This window comes from Procambarus clarkii, chromosome 72 (assembly GCF_040958095.1).
Source record: "Procambarus clarkii isolate CNS0578487 chromosome 72, FALCON_Pclarkii_2.0, whole genome shotgun sequence".
In the NCBI taxonomy this organism is placed as follows: Eukaryota; Metazoa; Arthropoda; class Malacostraca; order Decapoda; family Cambaridae; genus Procambarus; species Procambarus clarkii.
The window spans coordinates 15,138,877-15,157,472 of NC_091221.1; the positions used below are offsets into that span (position 1 = coordinate 15,138,877).

Below are 18,596 nucleotides of genomic sequence, written 5' to 3' on the forward strand. Positions count from 1 at the left end.
GACGGAAACTGATGGAACGACCTCCAGATCACCAGAAAACCAAACCCGGCGATCTGGAAAGAACCACACCCCTTGCGAGCAGAGAAGCAGACTGACTGGGAGCCCACACCAGCCAGTCGTTGAGGTAGGCCAGACACCGAATCCCAAGCAGACTCAGACAGGGCACCAAGATCCAGTAAAGATGCTTAAATACACCAAGTGCCAATTACAAACTAAGGAAGGCAACAAAAGCAGCAAGCCTGAAGCCCCACCACCAACTGTGCCAGTCCCGGAAAACTGGAGAGGAACGTGCCAAGAAGTGACCTGGAGGTCTAGGGCCACTATCCAGGCACCCGGCCCCAACAGAAGCCGGACCGGAGACAACAGTCCTCCAATGAGGGCATAGAATCCAGGGCGCAGACTGAACAAGTCTGAACAAGTCCAGAAGAACCGCAGATTCGCCAGGCCAGTGTCTGCATAGAGCAGACCGGAACCCCAGAAGGATGGGGCGGATCGACCATGTCCAACGCACCCACTAAGATGACATGACGAAGCGCAGGGGAAGCAACCCACCTCGCCAGCCCTGAAGCCCCCAAAGGGGGAGAAGCCGTCCGCGGTCACCCCCCAGAGGCCAGAAGACAACCAAAAACGCCCACTGGTTGCAGGTTACAGCCTGTTGTCTCGGCTTCACGTTGCGGAGTTTGTGGTGGCCGCCTCCTGGGTCGTCCCTTTCTTTTCCCTCTCTTTGGGTATGAAGCTCCAGGGAGCCGTAGGGGCTCCTCACAGAAAACCAGCGTTGAATGCAATGAAACTCCATTTTCTGGGTGAGCCCCCGGAGGCTCCCTGGCAACCCTCCCTCCCACCGGTCGGCGGTTTTTTCGCATTGATTGAAGCTTAGCTTCCGAACTGATGCTAGGCAGCCGGCGTGGTGAGGTCAGGGGCTTCCCCCCTCCCCCTCTCGGGGTGGGGAAGGCTGCGCGGATGATCAGCGCGGCAGTAAAGTGCGATGTTTGCTTGTTTCCTTGGGATTGTAGGGAGTTTCTACACCTCTGTTCGCTTTTTTGTTTTAGTTTTTACCATGTGGGATTTGTTTTGTTATGCCTACCTTTCTGGGTGCCTGACCCCGGTTGATGGCAGATAAGGAAAACCCCAACCACAAGGTGTTTTTCCAGAGCCATTGCTCCCCGAAACCTCTGAAGTGGTCAGGTTCTGGCACTGGTCCCTGGTAGGTCTGAACTCCTTAGCTAATGTCCCGGTCTAATATAACATACATTAGCCTGATAAGCTCCAAGGAGCCTCCGGGGCTCACCCAGAAAATGGCGTTTCATTACATTCAACACTGATTTTTAATTTTTTTTTTTTTTTATGCGTCTGTGGGTGACAAAGGCCAAATAGCCTGGAACAGCTTGGGAGTTAAACTCTTTCATTTCTGCATGACTCGTTCCAGGTGTTTTCTGTATAAGATCTTTATGGAATAGCCTTGCTTTTTCACAAATGATAGCCTCTAATAACTATCACATGCTAACTCCTTGTTGTGTATCCAAATTAATAGCAACTTTTCAACTTCCTCAAGTATTTGTGTCCTTTGTTTCATGATGATATGCCTTTTGCCACTTTAGAGTGGCAAATAATATGAGTGCATAATATAATATGGGGACATAATATGAGTGCCCCTATTTTAGCAATTACAGTGCATATCGTTGACATAGATGTGTTGTATTGCCTAGTTAGTTCAACAACCTGTGTATCATTTTCATGTTTACAAATGATCTCTTGTTTTTGCTCTATGGTCATCCTCACATGTGTTTTCTTAGGTTGAACCTTACCACTGACTTTCTTGGGACTCATGGCATTATATATAATAATTACTTTTATGTTCAAAATCCAAAAAAAGCCGAAAAACAATGAAATTCTTTACAAAGAATTCAAGTGCGATCATCACAAAGCGGGAGGCACTGCTAAACTGAAGCATGGGCGACCGTGCCACCAGGAACCACGCACTAGGGCACGTACAACAAACTACATTACTCAAGGCAAAGCTCATAACCTGATCAAATTTACGAAGAAATTGAGCTCGTAACCGAAAAGTTCGTAAATAGGGTCATTCGTAAGCCGAGATGTCACAGTATAGCACATATCAGTCTAGATAGCTTCAGGGAGCCTCTGGGGCTACTGCAGAAAAAGGGCATTTTATTAAATTCAATGCTAGATTTTTTATTTATTAATATTGTAATTTTGTATTTGCAGGTTAGAAATGTCACAGAGGAGATTCAGCAACTTGGAGCCAATTTCTTAACCAATTTCTCAGTCAGATACTACAATTCACAGGACGAGTTAATTGATATCTTTCAGTAAGTATTACTCAATCAAAATACTGTATTACAGATGTACAGTATACAGTACATGCAAACAAATGATTAAATGGGGTGTTTATGTGTGTGTGTATTTCATGGTATATTCTGCACTAATATGAATAATATGATTAAAACTATAATTGTGAATTGATTCTCATAAGGCTGAAAACAGAACACCAGAGCAGGATTAACAGAGAGGCGAACATAGCGCACAACTACAATCAGAATAGAACTGAGGGTGGGGTATCCAGCTGCCTCCCCTCCCTTCTCCCTCAAATGAGGGAAAGGCTAGGTGAATGAGCTCGTGCTAGTTTTGTGAAGTTTTGAGTTTTTTGGGGTTTGCGACAGTTTTCGAGGCTGTGGTCTTGTATGAAACCAGAAATGGTTTGTTTTCCTTTATTTTCTGGAGTGCCTTCCTTGGTGGTGGCAGACATGAATAAATTTCTAAATTTTTTAGCATAAGTGCCACTGCTCTCTGTGCCTCATGTAAGGGAGCCAGATTCTAGCTCATGGTCCCTGGTAGGGCAATAGAACTCTGTGACTCATAGAACTAGTAGTATAGCACACTTTGAGAGATAGCAGCTTCATGAAACAACAAGGGGCTTCCCCCCAAAAAATGATAGATAATGGCTCTAACATCACATATTATGAAAATCACAAAATATATGGAATCACAGTGTCTACATTACCCGTGACAACATGGTTATGTAGACATTGAAGAAAACGAGGTGATGTGATCACTATACAGTATACAAAATAGTAACAGGTATCAAGAAATTGACAAAGAATTTTTGAAAACTTCACCTTCAAGAACAAGAAGACATAGGTTTAAAGTGAGGAAACAAAGGTGATAAATTTTTTAAAGAAAGTTCACTTTTGCAAACAGAAGGATAGATGGTTGCAACAAGTTAAGTGAGAAGGTGGAGGCCAAAATCATCAGTAGTTTTAAAGCATCATATGACAAAGTACTGGGGAAGACGGGACACCACGAGCGTAGATCTCATCCCATATCTACATTTAGGTAATTATACCAAGGTAATTATGCACACACAAATAAGTGCACATGGCAAAGGAAGGGGAAATGCTGGCACAGACCAATACCAGGCATGCCTCTCACACAACATGACATCTCATTCTCCACCAAAAAGGATTGGTAACTGAACAGTCAGAGCTTATCCATGTCATATCTCTTATTCAAGTGCTCCATTGTTCAAGCCTGTGCTGGTCTAGTGGATTGTGTACATTTATTTCTGCTTACGCTAACTGTGCTTGTAGTCATATTTGTTAATTCCATACAATATTCTGTACAATATACCTAATTTATTATATTTTCTATTATTGAATATTTCAATTTTGTTTTCTGTTTTCCTTTGGTCTTCTTTCAAGTTGTTTCTCTTTCAGGGGGGTAACATATCAGGGGGGGGGGACAGTCTCCGTGGGTAACAGGGGGGGGGGGGGGACAGTCTCCGTGGTGTAGTGGTAAGACACTCGCCTGGCGTTCCGCGAGCACTATGTCATGGGTTCGTATCCTGGCCGGGGAGGATTTACTGGGCGCAATTCCTTAACTGTAGCCTCTGTTTAACGCAACAGTAAAATGTGTACTTGGATGAAAAAACGATTCTTCGCGGCAGGGGATCGTATTCCAGGGACCTGCCTGAAATGCTACGCGTACTAGTGGCTGTACAAGAATGTAACAACTCTTGTATATATCTCAAAAACAAAAAAAAACAAAAAATATTGAAGGTCTTTGAAATTTTGTAATTGAGCAAATAACAAACTTGTAAGTAATGAGGAATGTGATTTTAGTGAAATGTTAATTGATTTTATTGTTTATTGACAAAACTAATGTCTTTTAATTTTGTGATTTCTTCCCAGACAGGACAGGCTCATGTTAGCAGCAGTGGTATTCTCTGATGATCCGTTGAAAAATAAAAGTTATGTCCTGAGGTTTAATCCACTCTCAAACATTCCTGCTGCTACTCGGTTGTAAGTATCATTAAATACTATCAAAGCTTGATCAAATGTTTTTCCATGTAGATCCCTTCATGTAGGTCCCTTTGGTGGTTTCTCAGGCTATCCACCTGGTAAGCTCCAAACCTAGATTACTGACCAAGCTCTAAGATTCACAAGTGCCTACCAGAAGCCAATAACAAAATCTGCCCCCTCCCCGTCCTCAGTAGAGGCAAGGGGAGTCTAGGGATACTAGACCATCACATTAATCCAAAGGATAATCACATAAAGGTAGAGTACTACAAAACAAGCAACTGCATGAAGAACATTGCTAATCCTGACATGAGTTTGCACACACCTGCTAGTGGCAAGTAACAGTTAAAGTACAACCTCGATTTAACGCACCCTAATTTGAGGAATCTCCAGCTAGGTAGCACACTTTTCAGGCCAGATTTCCTCACCCGGTTCGACATGCTCTGGTTCTCCGAAACGGAGGATGTGCGGATTTGCTTACGATGTTGGAACAGAGTTCACAGGGTGGTGGAAAACTTTCCCATTCTATCACAGGTTACAATTAATAATTCCTTCATATGACAAGTTGGATCACACATGTGGACAAGTGGACCACACAACAGGTGAACCATATTAACTAAACACCAGCCAGACAGGTCCACACAACAAGTGAACCCATATTAACCAAACACCAGCCAGAGTGGTCCACACAATAAGTAAACCATATTAACTAAACACCAGCCAGACTGGTCCACACAACAAGTGAACCCATATTATCACAGTCTCCGTGGTGTAGTGGTAAGACACTCGCCTGGCGTTCCACGAGCGCTATGTCATGGGTTCGTATCCTGGCCGGGGAGGATTTACTGGGCGCAATTACTTAACAGTAGCCTCTGTTTAACGCAACAGTAAAATGTGTACTTGGATGAAAAAACGATTCTTCGCGGCAGGGGATCGTATTCCCGGGACCTGCCCGAAACGCTACGCGTACTAGTGGCTATACAAGAATGTAACAACTCTTGTATATATCTCAAAAAAAAAAAAAAAAAAAACTAAACACCAGCCAGAGTGGTCCACACAATAAGTAAACCATATTAACCAAACACCAGCCAGAGTGGTCCACACAATAAGTAAACCATATTAACCAAACACCAGCCAGAGTGGTCCACACAATAAGTAAACCATATTAACTAAACACCAGCCAGAGTGGGCCATACAATAAGTAAACCATATTAACTATACGCCAGCCAGAGTGGTTCATACAATAAGTAAACCATATTAACTAAACACCAGCCAGAGTGGTCCATACAATAAATAAACCATATTAACTAAACACCAGCTAGAGTGGTCCATACAATAAGTAAACCATATTAACTAAACACCAGCCAGAGTGGTCCATACAATAAGTAAACCATATTAACTAAACACCAGCCAGAGTGGTCCATACAATAAATAAACCATATTAACTAAACACCAGCCAGAGTGGTCCATACAATAAGTAAACCATATTAACTAAACACCAGCCAGAGTGGTCCATACAATAAGTAAACCATATTAACTAAACACCAGCCAGAGTGGTCCATACAATAAGTAAACCATATTAACTAAACACCAGCCAGAGTGGGCCATACAATAAGTAAACCATATTAACTAAACACCAGCCAGAGTGGGCCATACAATAAGTAAACCATATTAACACTTTCGCGCTCTCGGCGAAGGTCACTCAGCCAACCGTATGTGCGCGCGGCGTTTTTATCGCTTAAGCATAAAAACAAAAATGTGTATACTCTTTTTACTTTTCTGACCTTAGTTTTCATGCTACGTATTTCATTTTGGTACCAACGTGTTCGCAATAAAATTCTCTAGAAGAACATTAGTAAAAAAAGTCACAAAAGCTATAGAGATACCAGCATGAAATAAATAACTACGAAGATGAGTCGCCGTGAGCGCTCAACAGCAACAAAATGTTTTTACTCTTGGGATTATTATCACCTCTACAATTGTCCTACAGCCTTAATTTTGGTATCAATGGACTCCCAATAAAATTCCCAACACGATGATATGAATATAATCGTAGAATAATGGTCCCGGCCCACCCGCAAGAGTGTGGGAAGTGGGCGCACTGTTACCCGGTAACGGTGACTGGACGACACACGCGCGAAACGTTGCTTTGAAAGTTTATACTTATTTCACTGTTCTGATATTATTATTGTATGTATGTCATTCATTTTTGTGGCAATGTTTTCGCAATAGAATGTTCTATGAGCTAAATTATACTACACAAACTTGGACCAAATAGGTGTACTTACCAAGGGAAGGCTGGTTGTGGAACAGTAAGTTGAGCATTTGTTCTTCTCTCCACCTTCTTCAGGTTCTTCATTCCTGAAGTTGCTCAACAGATGGTTTGTAGGTGGAGTGAAGCTGTTGCGGGTGGTTACTTCTTCACCACCCAATACACCTGTTTCCAGTGGTAATTGGTGTAGCAGGGAACAACACAGAGTGCAACACCACAGGTCTTGCATCCATAGTTCGTGTCCTTCCTTTTACCGGACCGTGCGCATGCATGACACTTGAGACGTTTGGGCAGTCTGTAAATTTCATGTTTCAGTTTGTAGTTCATGCGATTTTCTGAATCAACAATAGGGCGGCCAGGTCCTCTCGCTGGAGGTGTAACAGGAGTTGCAGGAGAGTCAGATTCATCTGACAAAACAGTTTCGTCAACTGGCAGTGTGGCAGACATGTCGGGTTCAGATTCGTTGTCTGCTTCATCTTGAGGTGGTGTAGTGAACAAAGGCCGCCTCACACCAGATGGTCCGGGAGTTGGCATGGCGTCAGCATTGGCAGGAGCTGTGTCATCATTTATGTCTGGAGCGTGCCGCAAGTGTTGAGATGATGATGATGTTGTTTTAGGCCACTCCTCTGTGTCCCAGTGCAATAGGGCCCAGATTGCCACTTCGTGGAACTGTAGCAATGTTAGCTTTTTTCGATCAGTTGTGTTGTATTTGTACAAAACATAGGCATTATGCAATGCCATTTGCAGGAAATAAAAAGGTAATCTTTTTGGTCCACTTGTGAGTTTTCCTGGTAAAATGGTAATATTTAACCATTTGATCGAAGTGGTCCACACCTTTCATGAACTTATTGTACTCGCAAATTGCAGTCGGTTTGTTCACTGTTACCTGTTGTATTCCACTTGTTCCGTCTCGGTTGCGAATTCGCTTCCTTCGCTGAACTTGCTGAGTGTCTGCATTGTGGATGTTGGTAATGATTGAAACCACTCGCTTGTCTTTCCACAGGAGAATGAAGGTATTATCTTTGCGGCGGTATACTGTGGTATCCAGTGGAAGTTTACCCTTGGCTAGAGCTTGCAATACCTTTGGGGCGCCACGTAGCATTCTAATTGTGCCACATTTGTACACCCCAAGTTCTCTCAATGTTTCTTGAGTGCTTGTAGAAGTGCTTGGGCCTTGACCTTGATCCATTTTTGATGAAGTAATTGGGTATAATCCACACGGAAACGGGTAAAAATGCTCGAGTTTGGCGCGCGAGGGGAGCGTGATCGACTCACGACATGAAAAAAATGGGCCCGTCACGTGACCGGGTAGGCCGATGCGCCAGGCGGCCTAGTGGTGAGAAAGAGAACTTCATGGCGCGTCGTTTGAAACAAACCCCAATGAAATCGGATTAAAATTGAATTTTATACAAATTTTTAAAAGTTGACATAACTTTATGTCCACTATGCGTTTACGTTAGACGAAACCGAACGCGCCGGCGCGTCCACATAGCGCGAAAGTGTTAACTAAACACCAGCCAGACTGGTCCACACAAGTGAACAACTGAGTTTTCATGATTTTCGTTCACTGATTTCTGGCACACGTTTCTGTGTAAATTAATTTAAAGGCTGAAATGTGAATAGCTAGCTAATGTGTTGAAAATTTTCTTATACAGAATATACATTTTCTGTGATGAAACAAGATGAGTGAGGGTGGACAGATAGGGGAATACTATACTGTAAACCTCACTTTTGTCTGTGTCATCATAGCTCAGTGACCTATGACTTTGAAAGTTTCAGATTAATAAATCATTTCTAAACTGGTGTTTTAATAGCTCTTTATTATCCAAATTATATTAATATTCTAACTAAAACAAAAATATACTGTAATATGATAGACATCTGCTATTTGAGAAATTATTTATGTTATTGGCTTTAGCTTTCAAAAGTATCCACTCGATTTAATGGCCTATATGGGGCTGTACCCAGGTTGTTAACCTTTAAACTGCGCAACACGTCATATGACGTGTTGAGTAAATTGCTATAAATTGCGCGTCACGTCATATGACGTGATAGAGTACCGCGCAAGATTTGAAGGACCAGCAGGGTAGGGGGGCCCCCCATGCGCTGCCTAGGGGCTATAGTAAATGCCCCCATTTTGTAAAAAAAATCCAGCTCACGCTACCAACGCATGGAAGGCCCCAGTTACCCAGCGGTTACCATGGCGAGCGCACGGCCGAATGCCTCCCGGGTACGCACCACACAATCACTTACCCAGGAGCAAATAACAAGTGAATTATTTTCTGATGGTGAGGAAAGTGATTTTGATGACTCTTACAATAAGGTCTATGCACAATTGACTGATGATAGTAGCACAGACAGTGAAAATGAGATACAGCTTCCTCCCATGGCGAGGCTTACACGCTCACCCTTGCCACCTCGCCCAATGTCTACTCCAATTCACCCACGATCGCACAGTTCCTGTGCTTATTTAGAGTATGAGGATATTTTGGGCAACAAGTCAGAAGAAGGTGACTCATTTTCTGGTTTTAGTGAAGTGGATTCAGAGCATAGTGTTACTGAGCCTGTTGCTAGTACCAGTGGTGTTACCGTGCGAGAATTTGTCACGTCAGCAGGGTCTCGTCTCAGCGTTTTAAATCGTCACCATCAAAGTGATGGTGATGATTTTATTCCTCTAATTCCTGCCTTTGACAATAAAGATGTTGGGATTACAGAGCTTTTCCCTGATAATGGTGAGGACATGTGTGAATTGGATTATTTTACATCATTTTACGATGAGTCGCTCATGGAATATATTGTACACCAAACGAACCTTTATGCGGCTCATCTCATTGGAAAAGAGATAACAGAATATTCACGATTGCGGTATTGGAAAAACACTACTGTAGGTGAAATGTATGTATTTTTAGCAATATGTATGTTGATGAAGCACTGTGTCAAACACTCTATCACAGATTATTGGAGCAAAGACCAGACTAGTCCAACACCTTTCTTCGGGAAATATATGTCCCGAGACAAGTTTCAGATACTCCTCAGGTGTCTTCATTTTGCAAGTAATGAGGACCGGACAGAGGATGGCGAGTCAGGCACTATATGAATGACGTGATTGGAAAGTTCAGAGATTTCTACGTACCAGCACAGAAGCTGGTGATTGACGAATCCCTTGTGCTTTTCAAAGGACGTGTTGCCTTCAAGCAGTATATTCCCCTCCAAGCGAAACAGATTTGGATTGAAATTCTTTATTCTTTGTGACTGTGACACAGGATACGTGTTACACATGATTCTGTATTCTGTTAGCGATGTAGACATTCCCGGTAACGACCAACATCGTTATGCAAGCATATCAACAGTGTCATGCCTTGAGATGCCAACATGTGATGGTATCCATAGGAATTTAATCTCAAATCTGTTTTCTTTAGCAGCTAAAACATTCATTCGAATATCACTGACTATTTTCTGGGTGTCACTACTATGTGCGTTCAATGCCAGGAGTGCACTCTGCGAGTCACAGTATATAAGTCCACTGCCTTTGTCTTTTAAAAATTCAGTGGCAAGGTATATGCCTGCAAGTTCGGTTTGAGTTGTACTTGCCCAGTCATTGACGCGCTTCATTGCTGTATGTACGAGAGAAGACTGTTCAAATATGTTACATGCACATCCGGTACATCGTCCACCATCTTCTACAAAGCCGTCAGTATAGCACTAATACACATCGTTACCCATACTCTGAGTACTTTCAGTGATGCTTTTCAGTGTTAACTGTTTTAATAATGTAGTGTGCACACTATCTTTCTTGGGCGCATTTACAAAATCAACTGATAGATCCCAGTTATCCCATGGAGTAATTGGCTGATTAATCATTAGTTGAGTTGGGTACATATTTAATATTTTGATGGAGTTGGCTACCTTGTAGAACCAATATACATTATCAGATTTCGTTCTTCTTCTATAGACCTCAGGTGAGTGCAGCATATTAGAAAGTTTAGCTTGAAACTTCATGTGTTGTCTAGATCTACTCAATGCCTTCATGCCAAAAACTGTGCTAATAGACAAAATTCTCTCACTTATGGTAGGTAATTTTAACTCTGCTCTCATATTAACTATTCTCGTGGACTTTGGAGCCCCAAGGATGAGACGCATAGCTTCATTTTGCAAGGTTTCAAGAGATTTCAGCTCTTTGTCAGTATACAGTGTGAGATGTAGAGCATTGTAATCAATCACAGAGCGTATAAATGATACATAAAACATTCTAGCAAGTCTCACGTTAAGTCCATGATTGACACCAACAAGGACCCGCAAGGGCTTTTATCTCTCCCAAAGTCTCCTCTTGAGAGAAGAAAGGTACCCAGGGTCGTTAATGGGGACACCAAGGTATCTGTAAGACTCGCAGTTCTCAAGTGCTCGCCCATCTATATGATAATTGGGTGGTGGAATACCACATGGAATGAGGGCACGAGTTTTCTGTACAGAGATAAGGAGGCCACATTCCTCAGCTCTAGTAGCAAAAGCGTCGTGCAGAACTTGCATTCTAGGCTCGGAGGCAGCCTGTAAACATATATCATCAGCATAACAAATGACAGTGTCTTCATTATTAGTTGGAAGATCTTTAATAAGTTTATGCATCAGAACGTTGAACAACAAGGGGCTGAGGACCCCTCCTTGTGGAGTTCCCAGTTCAAAGTGTTTGCTCTCTGTGCTTTTAACACCATTAAACAAAACATATGCTGTTCGATTAGACAAATAGCCCTTTATCCATTTCAGTAATTTTCCTTGTATTCCCAGCTCGGCAAGCTGTTCCAGTATGATTTCTCTGTTTGCTGTATCAAAAGCTGCTGCTAGGTCGATGAAGACTGTTTGAGAGGAAGCTTCAATATGTGCGAAGTACTCAGCAAAACAGTGTTGTGTACTGAGCCCAGGCATAAATCCAAACAGTTGGGGTGACAGGTGCCCCTGTATACGATACATGAGTCGGTTAAGAACAATACATTCAAGCACTTTGCAAACACACGATGTTAGAGATATGGGTCTATAATTATCTGAGTGTGGTTTGGGGATGGGAACAATGACACTTTTTGTCCAAGCATCAGGTAATACTCCTTCACATAAACTCATTCTGTACAACACTAATAATGGATTGCCTGGTACGTGTGAGACTAATCTCAGTAGACTGTAAGTAATACCATCCTCTCCAGGAGCAGTTGATTTTCCCATCTTTAGTGCATGATTTAATTCCCATTCAGTTACATCATTAAGGTCCGACACGTCGATAGCTGTACAGGCAAGATTGATGGTTCGTTGTCTGTTGGGGCGTGTGTCATCAAGTTTATGCTGTATGTTAATTGGGAGTGAGTCGTAGCTCGATGTTAGTGCCCATTGATCAAGGAGGATGTTTTCTTGTTCTAGTGGGCTGTGGTGCAGCGGTTTGGTTGGGTTGCTTCTAGAGATTTTTCGTATCTTTTCCCAAACTTCAACAAGTGTTGTTTGCTCATTTATACTTTGTAGGAACTCTTCCCAATGTTTATTCCGTATGACGTTGCTCATGTCTCTCACCTCTCTGTTTGCAACTAGAAATGCATGCAAGTCTCCTTGTGCTTTGGTTCGTTTGTACGTATCTCCAAGTTGCTTTACTCGTTCATGTTCTTTAACAAAGACGGGGTCAAGGACCCACTTGGGTGGTGGTAGGTGTTGCCCACTTCTGCTAGGCTTAAGACCTGTTCCCCAACACACCCATGTGTTATAGTAGGTAGTAATCGTATTAACGAGATCTCTGGAGAAGGCTTGTACATTCGTTATTGTGTAATCTTGATACCATTTTGAAATACAATTAATAAAGTGGTCATGCAAGCCATATGGAATATTCAATTTCCGTCTCTTATGTCTATTAGGTACATCATACTGTACCTCATAGGAAGCAGAAACTGCATAGTGATCACTAACCAAGTGATTTGCCAATGAACATTCCATCCTATCTTGCACAAGGTTTCTACCCATTACATAATCAAGTCTGCCTCCCAATAAATGAGTTTGGGTATCCGTAGTATACACGGTTAATCTGTTGTCATAAACATATTTTATAAATTTGCATCCATTATCGTTGTTAGTAATGTCTCCCAGCGTAATATGTCTAGCATTAAAATCTCCCATGTATATTGTCCCATGATTGTCTAGATCCGGGAACAATGCTACATTGAGTTTCTGGCTTCTGGCATATACGTTGAGGAATGAAAAGTGGCCTGCTTTAGTTTGTACATGAAAGTGATGGTACTGTGTGTGTACATTGTGTGACGTGCTCACAAGAATGTGCGGTAAATCACTTCTGACGTATGTTAATAGGCCTGTGGCGTTACTGTTATTATAGGATGCATACCCTCTGATTTTTGGTGGGGTTTTGTTTATCATGTTGGACATGTAGGGCTCCTGTATAGCAATTATATCTATGTTGTTACTGGTAACATGTGCAATTAGATCATTCAGTCTTTTGTTGTTGCTACGAATGTTCCAACTGAGAAACCTAATGAACCGTGTGTCAGCAGCAGCCATCGTCTTGGTGTTGTTCCTCCCTTGGTCTGGTGATCCCATTGTTGTCCTCGTTCCACTTGTACAATGTGTCAATAAGTGACTCTATGACGTAAAGAGTCACACCCACCTGGCGTTTTGTGTCGTCAGGAACATCTGGTGACATCATCAGTTTCTCGATCACTGAGCAACTCGGGATGGTCCGCGAGTGAATGTTATCTGTAAGTCGTAGGGCATAATTACTGTCACTCAGAATATTATCTTTTTCATTCTCGTACTTGGCTTGAGCGCGTTCGTTAAGGACATGAATCATTTTAAAATATGTTGATGCAAGTCGACTTCCTTTTCCAGTTAATGTTTCTGTGTCACTATCACTGTTGTCATCCCTGAGTTGACTGACGACGTCGCTGCCGCCGCCGCCGCAGCCGCCGCAGCCGCCGCAGCCGCCGCAGCCGCCGCAGCCGCCGCAGCCGCCGCAGCCGCCGCAGCCGCCGCAGCCGCCGCAGGTACCTTTACCAGCCCGGGCCACGGCTTTAACACAGTAGCATGGAGGCTGCTGTATCTCTTGTGATGGAGCCTGACATAGCGTCTGTATAATTCCAGTCAGTTCTGCTACCTGTGCTTGCAAGGCTGCCAACTGTCCATTAACTGTTATCTCAGACTGTTGTGTGTTGTCAGGGGCGTTGCTGGTACTGTCACCGTTATGGGGTGGGTCAACAGTACTAGAGCCGGTATCATTAGACACTTGTTGAGTATCGGGCATTTGCTTCCTTGTGCCAAGGGAGGCTGGCCGTTTGGTACAGTCTGAGTGCCAGATGGTTACTCCTTCCGTCCCACATCTGAAACACTTCAGCGGCGGTTTAGTTGGAGTCACAGTTTCAGGTTGTTGCCCTGCTTCTGTTACAGTGTTCTGTTGCTCCTGTTCCAGTTTTCTTTGGTCTCTGGTCTTCTTATACGGACAGTTCTTCAGTGGGTGATCACCGGAACAGAGAGCACACTTGGGTGTGGAGCACCAGCAGTGCTTAGCTATGTGGCCACTGCCACAGCACTCGTAACACTCTACAGGGCTCAGCTCCCACACCCTGAACGTGCTGGGGGGCGCATACACCCCACCAAACCAATACTTTTTAGGTGGCGGATCAGGCTTCTTCCAGACTATGACTATTTGATTGGTGGGTTTACCATTTTTGGTCAATCTTCTTGCTTTGTGAACCCCGTCTAATTCATAGACCCACTCTAGTGGATACTCGTGATGGTATCTGTAGACTAGGTATTCATCCATCTTCTTGTTTCGTGATGGATTATCTTGGAGAGAACTTTATACCACCTATTGTTCCTTGCTGAAGAGCACCCACAACTTGCTTATTCTGTCTTGAAACGTACACATATGGGGAGTTGACATGTGGACGTAGGAAGTCTATAGAGCCAAGTTTGTACTCCTTGCTCAGTTCCCTGCTCCAAACAATCTTGTCAGCTACACTCGTGCCTTTAGGGAAGGCTTGGCGTGTGTACTCTGTCTTTGGTGCTAGCAGACGTCGTCACCCTGTTGTTCACCATGCTTTAGTTTCCTTCTCTGATTTTTACTTAACACGGTCATAAACCCATCACTGGATGGTGGGGTGACAGTGTCACTGGTCATGGTGGGGGGGAGCCCTGATGGCCCGGCAGCTGCCTCCTCCATTACTGCTTCTTCAGGTGACATTAATATGAAATAAAATTGTCCGATACCTGGTTAATACCATTTATAACCATGTGATGATGAATAACATGACAAATGGCAGGGCAAGCAGCAAGCCTTACCAGTCATCAGCGCCAACAGTCATAAACCCGTTCTGAGGGGTAGAGCACTCTGTGGGTCTGAGAGTGCTCAAACCACTTGGATAAACACTTGGATATTCCACTTGGTTGGTTGGGACTCGCAGAGGGTAGCCCTCAGTGACTTATTCTCCTATGTATGGACAGAATGTCCCCTAAGACAGCCTAACCCTGCTACAAGGGTGAACAGATGCCCAAGTCAAGTGGCCCCCCAGATTTTACAGGTCACTGGCCCGTTCCACTTGACCTGTTGAAATGGCGAAATGAGAAGAATAAGAGAAAGTGGGGAAGATAAGTCTTATAACTAGGAATGTACAGTTGCTCTGTACAAAGCTGGCATCATTGTAGTGTTGGCGGCTGTCAACCTCCCGCCAGGGAAGGGATAGGGGGGACCGTTGGGTCAACGCTCTAACCGCAAGGGTCAGAGGTCCGTGGGGGACAGATTACGATCCCACAACTTGCTGTTTGGTGCCTGAAGCTGTAGATCCTCTGTGGTTCTTGCTAGAGTCTTACAGTGAGTCCCAGGTACACTGTACAGGCGATGCTGTGTTATTAGCACCAGCAATGCACCAAACACTAATGTTTGGTAGGCTCCCCTAAGGGAGCGGAGGGGGCAGGCTAGCCTGCCTTCGACCTCAGGCGCCACTCCCTAGTTCACTCTAGGGTTCCCTTGATACTAGTGACTTATGCAACAGTGTTGGAACACTCAGCAGCACAGTAGTATTGTGACGATACCGCCCTGGCGATCACAGCACAAGGTTGGGGACGAGGGACTTGACCCAAAGAGGGAGAGGAGGCACGCACATCCTCTCAGTTCAAGGCCTGGCCAGCGAGAGTGTTGGAAGCAGTCTGTGTCTGCCATCTACAAGGTCACCCAGAAAGGTAGGAATTTCAAAACAAACTTCAGCTGGTTAAAAATTGCAAACCAAAAGCCAAATGATCAGGCAGAACTCCCCAATAAGAAAACATGCAAACAAGCATGACGTCACCACACCCGCTGCACCACTGTCTGCATAGCTCCCCCCCCCCCTCAGGAGGGGGAACAGGGGAGCTCCTCCCCCAGACCTCCAGTGCCAGCTACCCAACCATAGTTCTGAGGCTATTGTGTTGGGTGGCGGTCGATCGACTCTGGGTCTAATTCTTGAGCTGTGCTGTGCCTTGTGATGTTCTGCGGTGTGGTGGTGTGCGAGACAGGTGTAATTCCAGAAGTACTGGGCCTGCATGCACCTAGGGTCACCTTCCCTAGGTGCCTTGTAAGTACTGCCCTTGCAGTTTGGGGTTACCTTCCACAAACTGTTCGGGGACTGCCTCCGCAGGGTTATTTTGCTGTTTGGTGATTGCCTACCCTTAGGGCCAGCTGGGGTTTTTCCTACCACTGTTTGGCCTTGGGTTGGAGGTAGTATTGTTGCTGGCAGGTGGCAGGGGTGCAAGGTACTGTGCAACTGTCTCCACTCGATCATCCGGACTATATGGGAAGGACCCCCAGCCGGATTATCACATTTTTCGGATAATGGTACTTTTTCACCTACAAGTCTAAAAGTGACCATTTCCAACTATTTTTATACTACAAACAACATAATTTGAATTGCCTTGCCACTTACAATTATTAAATACAGTATTCAACTAGAAACCTCAACTTACCTTGTAGGTGTTCGTCTTCTTGACTGATGCCACACATCTTGAAGTTAAAAATTCTTAACAATTTACATAACCTATACTAACACAACACTAAAATTAACACTTAAAATTACTGTAGAGTTCATTAAGCTAAGTTAGTTTTGACTGCCAGCTGCTGAAGCCTCACTGGTTAAAGGCATTTGGGTTGCCTGTGAGGCCTAACTTGTTGAAGGCGCTTGCTTGCACCTCACTTGTTGAAGCGCTTGCATGCCCTCACTTGTTGAAGGCGCTTGGCTTGCCTATAGCGCCTCACTTGTTGAAGGCGCTTGGCTGCCTATGACGCCTCACTTGTTGAACAACACGTAACTTGTCTTTAATTGCTAGGACAATCTTCTTCCTCTTAACACTTCCAGAACGATTGATGCTGCTACCAGACTTATTCTTGGCCAAAAATGTTCAAAGTTACTATGAAAATTAAGAAAGTTATTTAAAAAAATATTTCACTAATGGCGCAGCACTGTGTATAACACGAGGGACGGACGCACATGGATTGACCAGTGTTGGACGGGTCCACTTGGGGTGGGGCAGCTATAGCACGTTACGTAGGCCGCCAGGAGGAAAAAAATTCACAATATTTTTTAAGGAAACTTCAGCCTGTGCACAATGCTTTTAGGAAACTTATTTATTTGTTATTACATAATTACTAGTACTTATTTCATTTGTTTTTGGCTATGATTAATTGTTTTAAAATTAATGGTAATTCCTGTACCCAGGTGGTCCCTCCTGATGCACCCCTCCCACCCTCCCAACACCACCCACCCACCCCACCCCCTCCTCCATCATGTGTCTAGAGCCACAGACGGGATTAATATGGTATGGCCGTATTTTTATCCGGCCAAACGAGCTTTTATCCGGTTCCTGTGGCCATTTTGGCCGGATATTGTGATAACTTTATCCGATCACGATTTTGGCCGTATAAGGGCGTTTTCCGGATGTTTGAATCCCGGATAATCGCGTGGTTACAGTAATATACAAAGTGGCTGGTTTTGTTCGTCCTGGAGGCATTGTGCTTTTGCAGGGTGTTTATTTTCTTTTGGTTTGTTTTGCTTGGTGGGAGTCTGCCTGCTGTGGGTGTAGGGCCACTTGTATTAATTGGGTGGCCCTCCGCTATGTCCCCATGATTGCACACGTTGTAGGGGTTCAGCATTTTCTTTGTTTGGTAGTTCTGGGATAACTGGTTAGCAGTACCTTGCCTGGGCTTCCCTTAGTAGTCAACCTAAGGGGCCTGGAAACCCCCATTGGTCCAATGGATGCGTTCTCAGAGTCCCATCTTGCTTCTGGTGAGTTAAAAGGTTGCTCTGTCCTCTTGTCTCAGGGTGACTCTTATTGTTTTTGCCTCCACCATGCTGCCTGTTGGGTCAATGACACCTTTGACCCGGAGTCCTGCAAGTGGTGTTTCTTGCTTGTACTCCACTTCACCTAGTCCACTGCTATTGATATTCAGGTGCAGGCAGCTTTAGATTTGCATGTGAGGTTTAGGTTGCTGCAACTCGCTAGGTTGGTTACCTTTCCGGATGTCCCGAGGCTGTTCCGCTTTGATTATAGGGACACAAACTTGGGGGCGTTAGTCATCTCATCTTTGGTTTTGTCCTCACCCCTCTGGTCCTTTCCCTGCTGAAGTTCATGCTCCTCCCCCCTCCCTTTCCCCCCCTGCTCCCAGCTCCTAAACATCTGAGGGTTTCAGAGTCGAGGCAGGGCTTTCTTGGTTTTGAGACTTGGGCAGCTTCGGGGACAGCCCCTTCCGGATCGGTGGCTGAGGCATTTGAGCTTGTTCCTCCTGCTAGGGCTTCCGGGGTCATGCTGGTGGACCCCCGTCCTTTCTTCCCTGGTTTTCTGGTAGACTCTGCCTTTTCTCCAGAGGCAAAGGGTTTAGAGGACGGCTCTTCCCCGTGTCCAGACGTGGAGGATCCCGAGGCTGGGGAGGAGTTGACTTGGGGAGCTTGGGCCCCATTTGACCCTGCTTGGGGTCAAACGTTACCCTCAGTACGGGGTACCCTCGG

At 44.4% G+C, this 18,596-nt stretch overlaps 1 protein-coding gene across 1 annotated transcript in view; it reads left to right on the top strand.

Moving 5' to 3' along the window:
• Positions 1-18,596, top strand: part of LOC123773774 (cholesterol transporter ABCA5) — a 567,017-nt gene that overhangs the window by 49,899 nt on the left and 498,522 nt on the right. The window contains exons 4-5 of the mRNA XM_045767705.2: positions 2,227-2,330; positions 4,209-4,319. Coding sequence (XP_045623661.1) covers positions 2,227-2,330; positions 4,209-4,319 — 215 coding nt within the window. The remainder of the gene's footprint in view (positions 1-2,226; positions 2,331-4,208; positions 4,320-18,596) is intronic.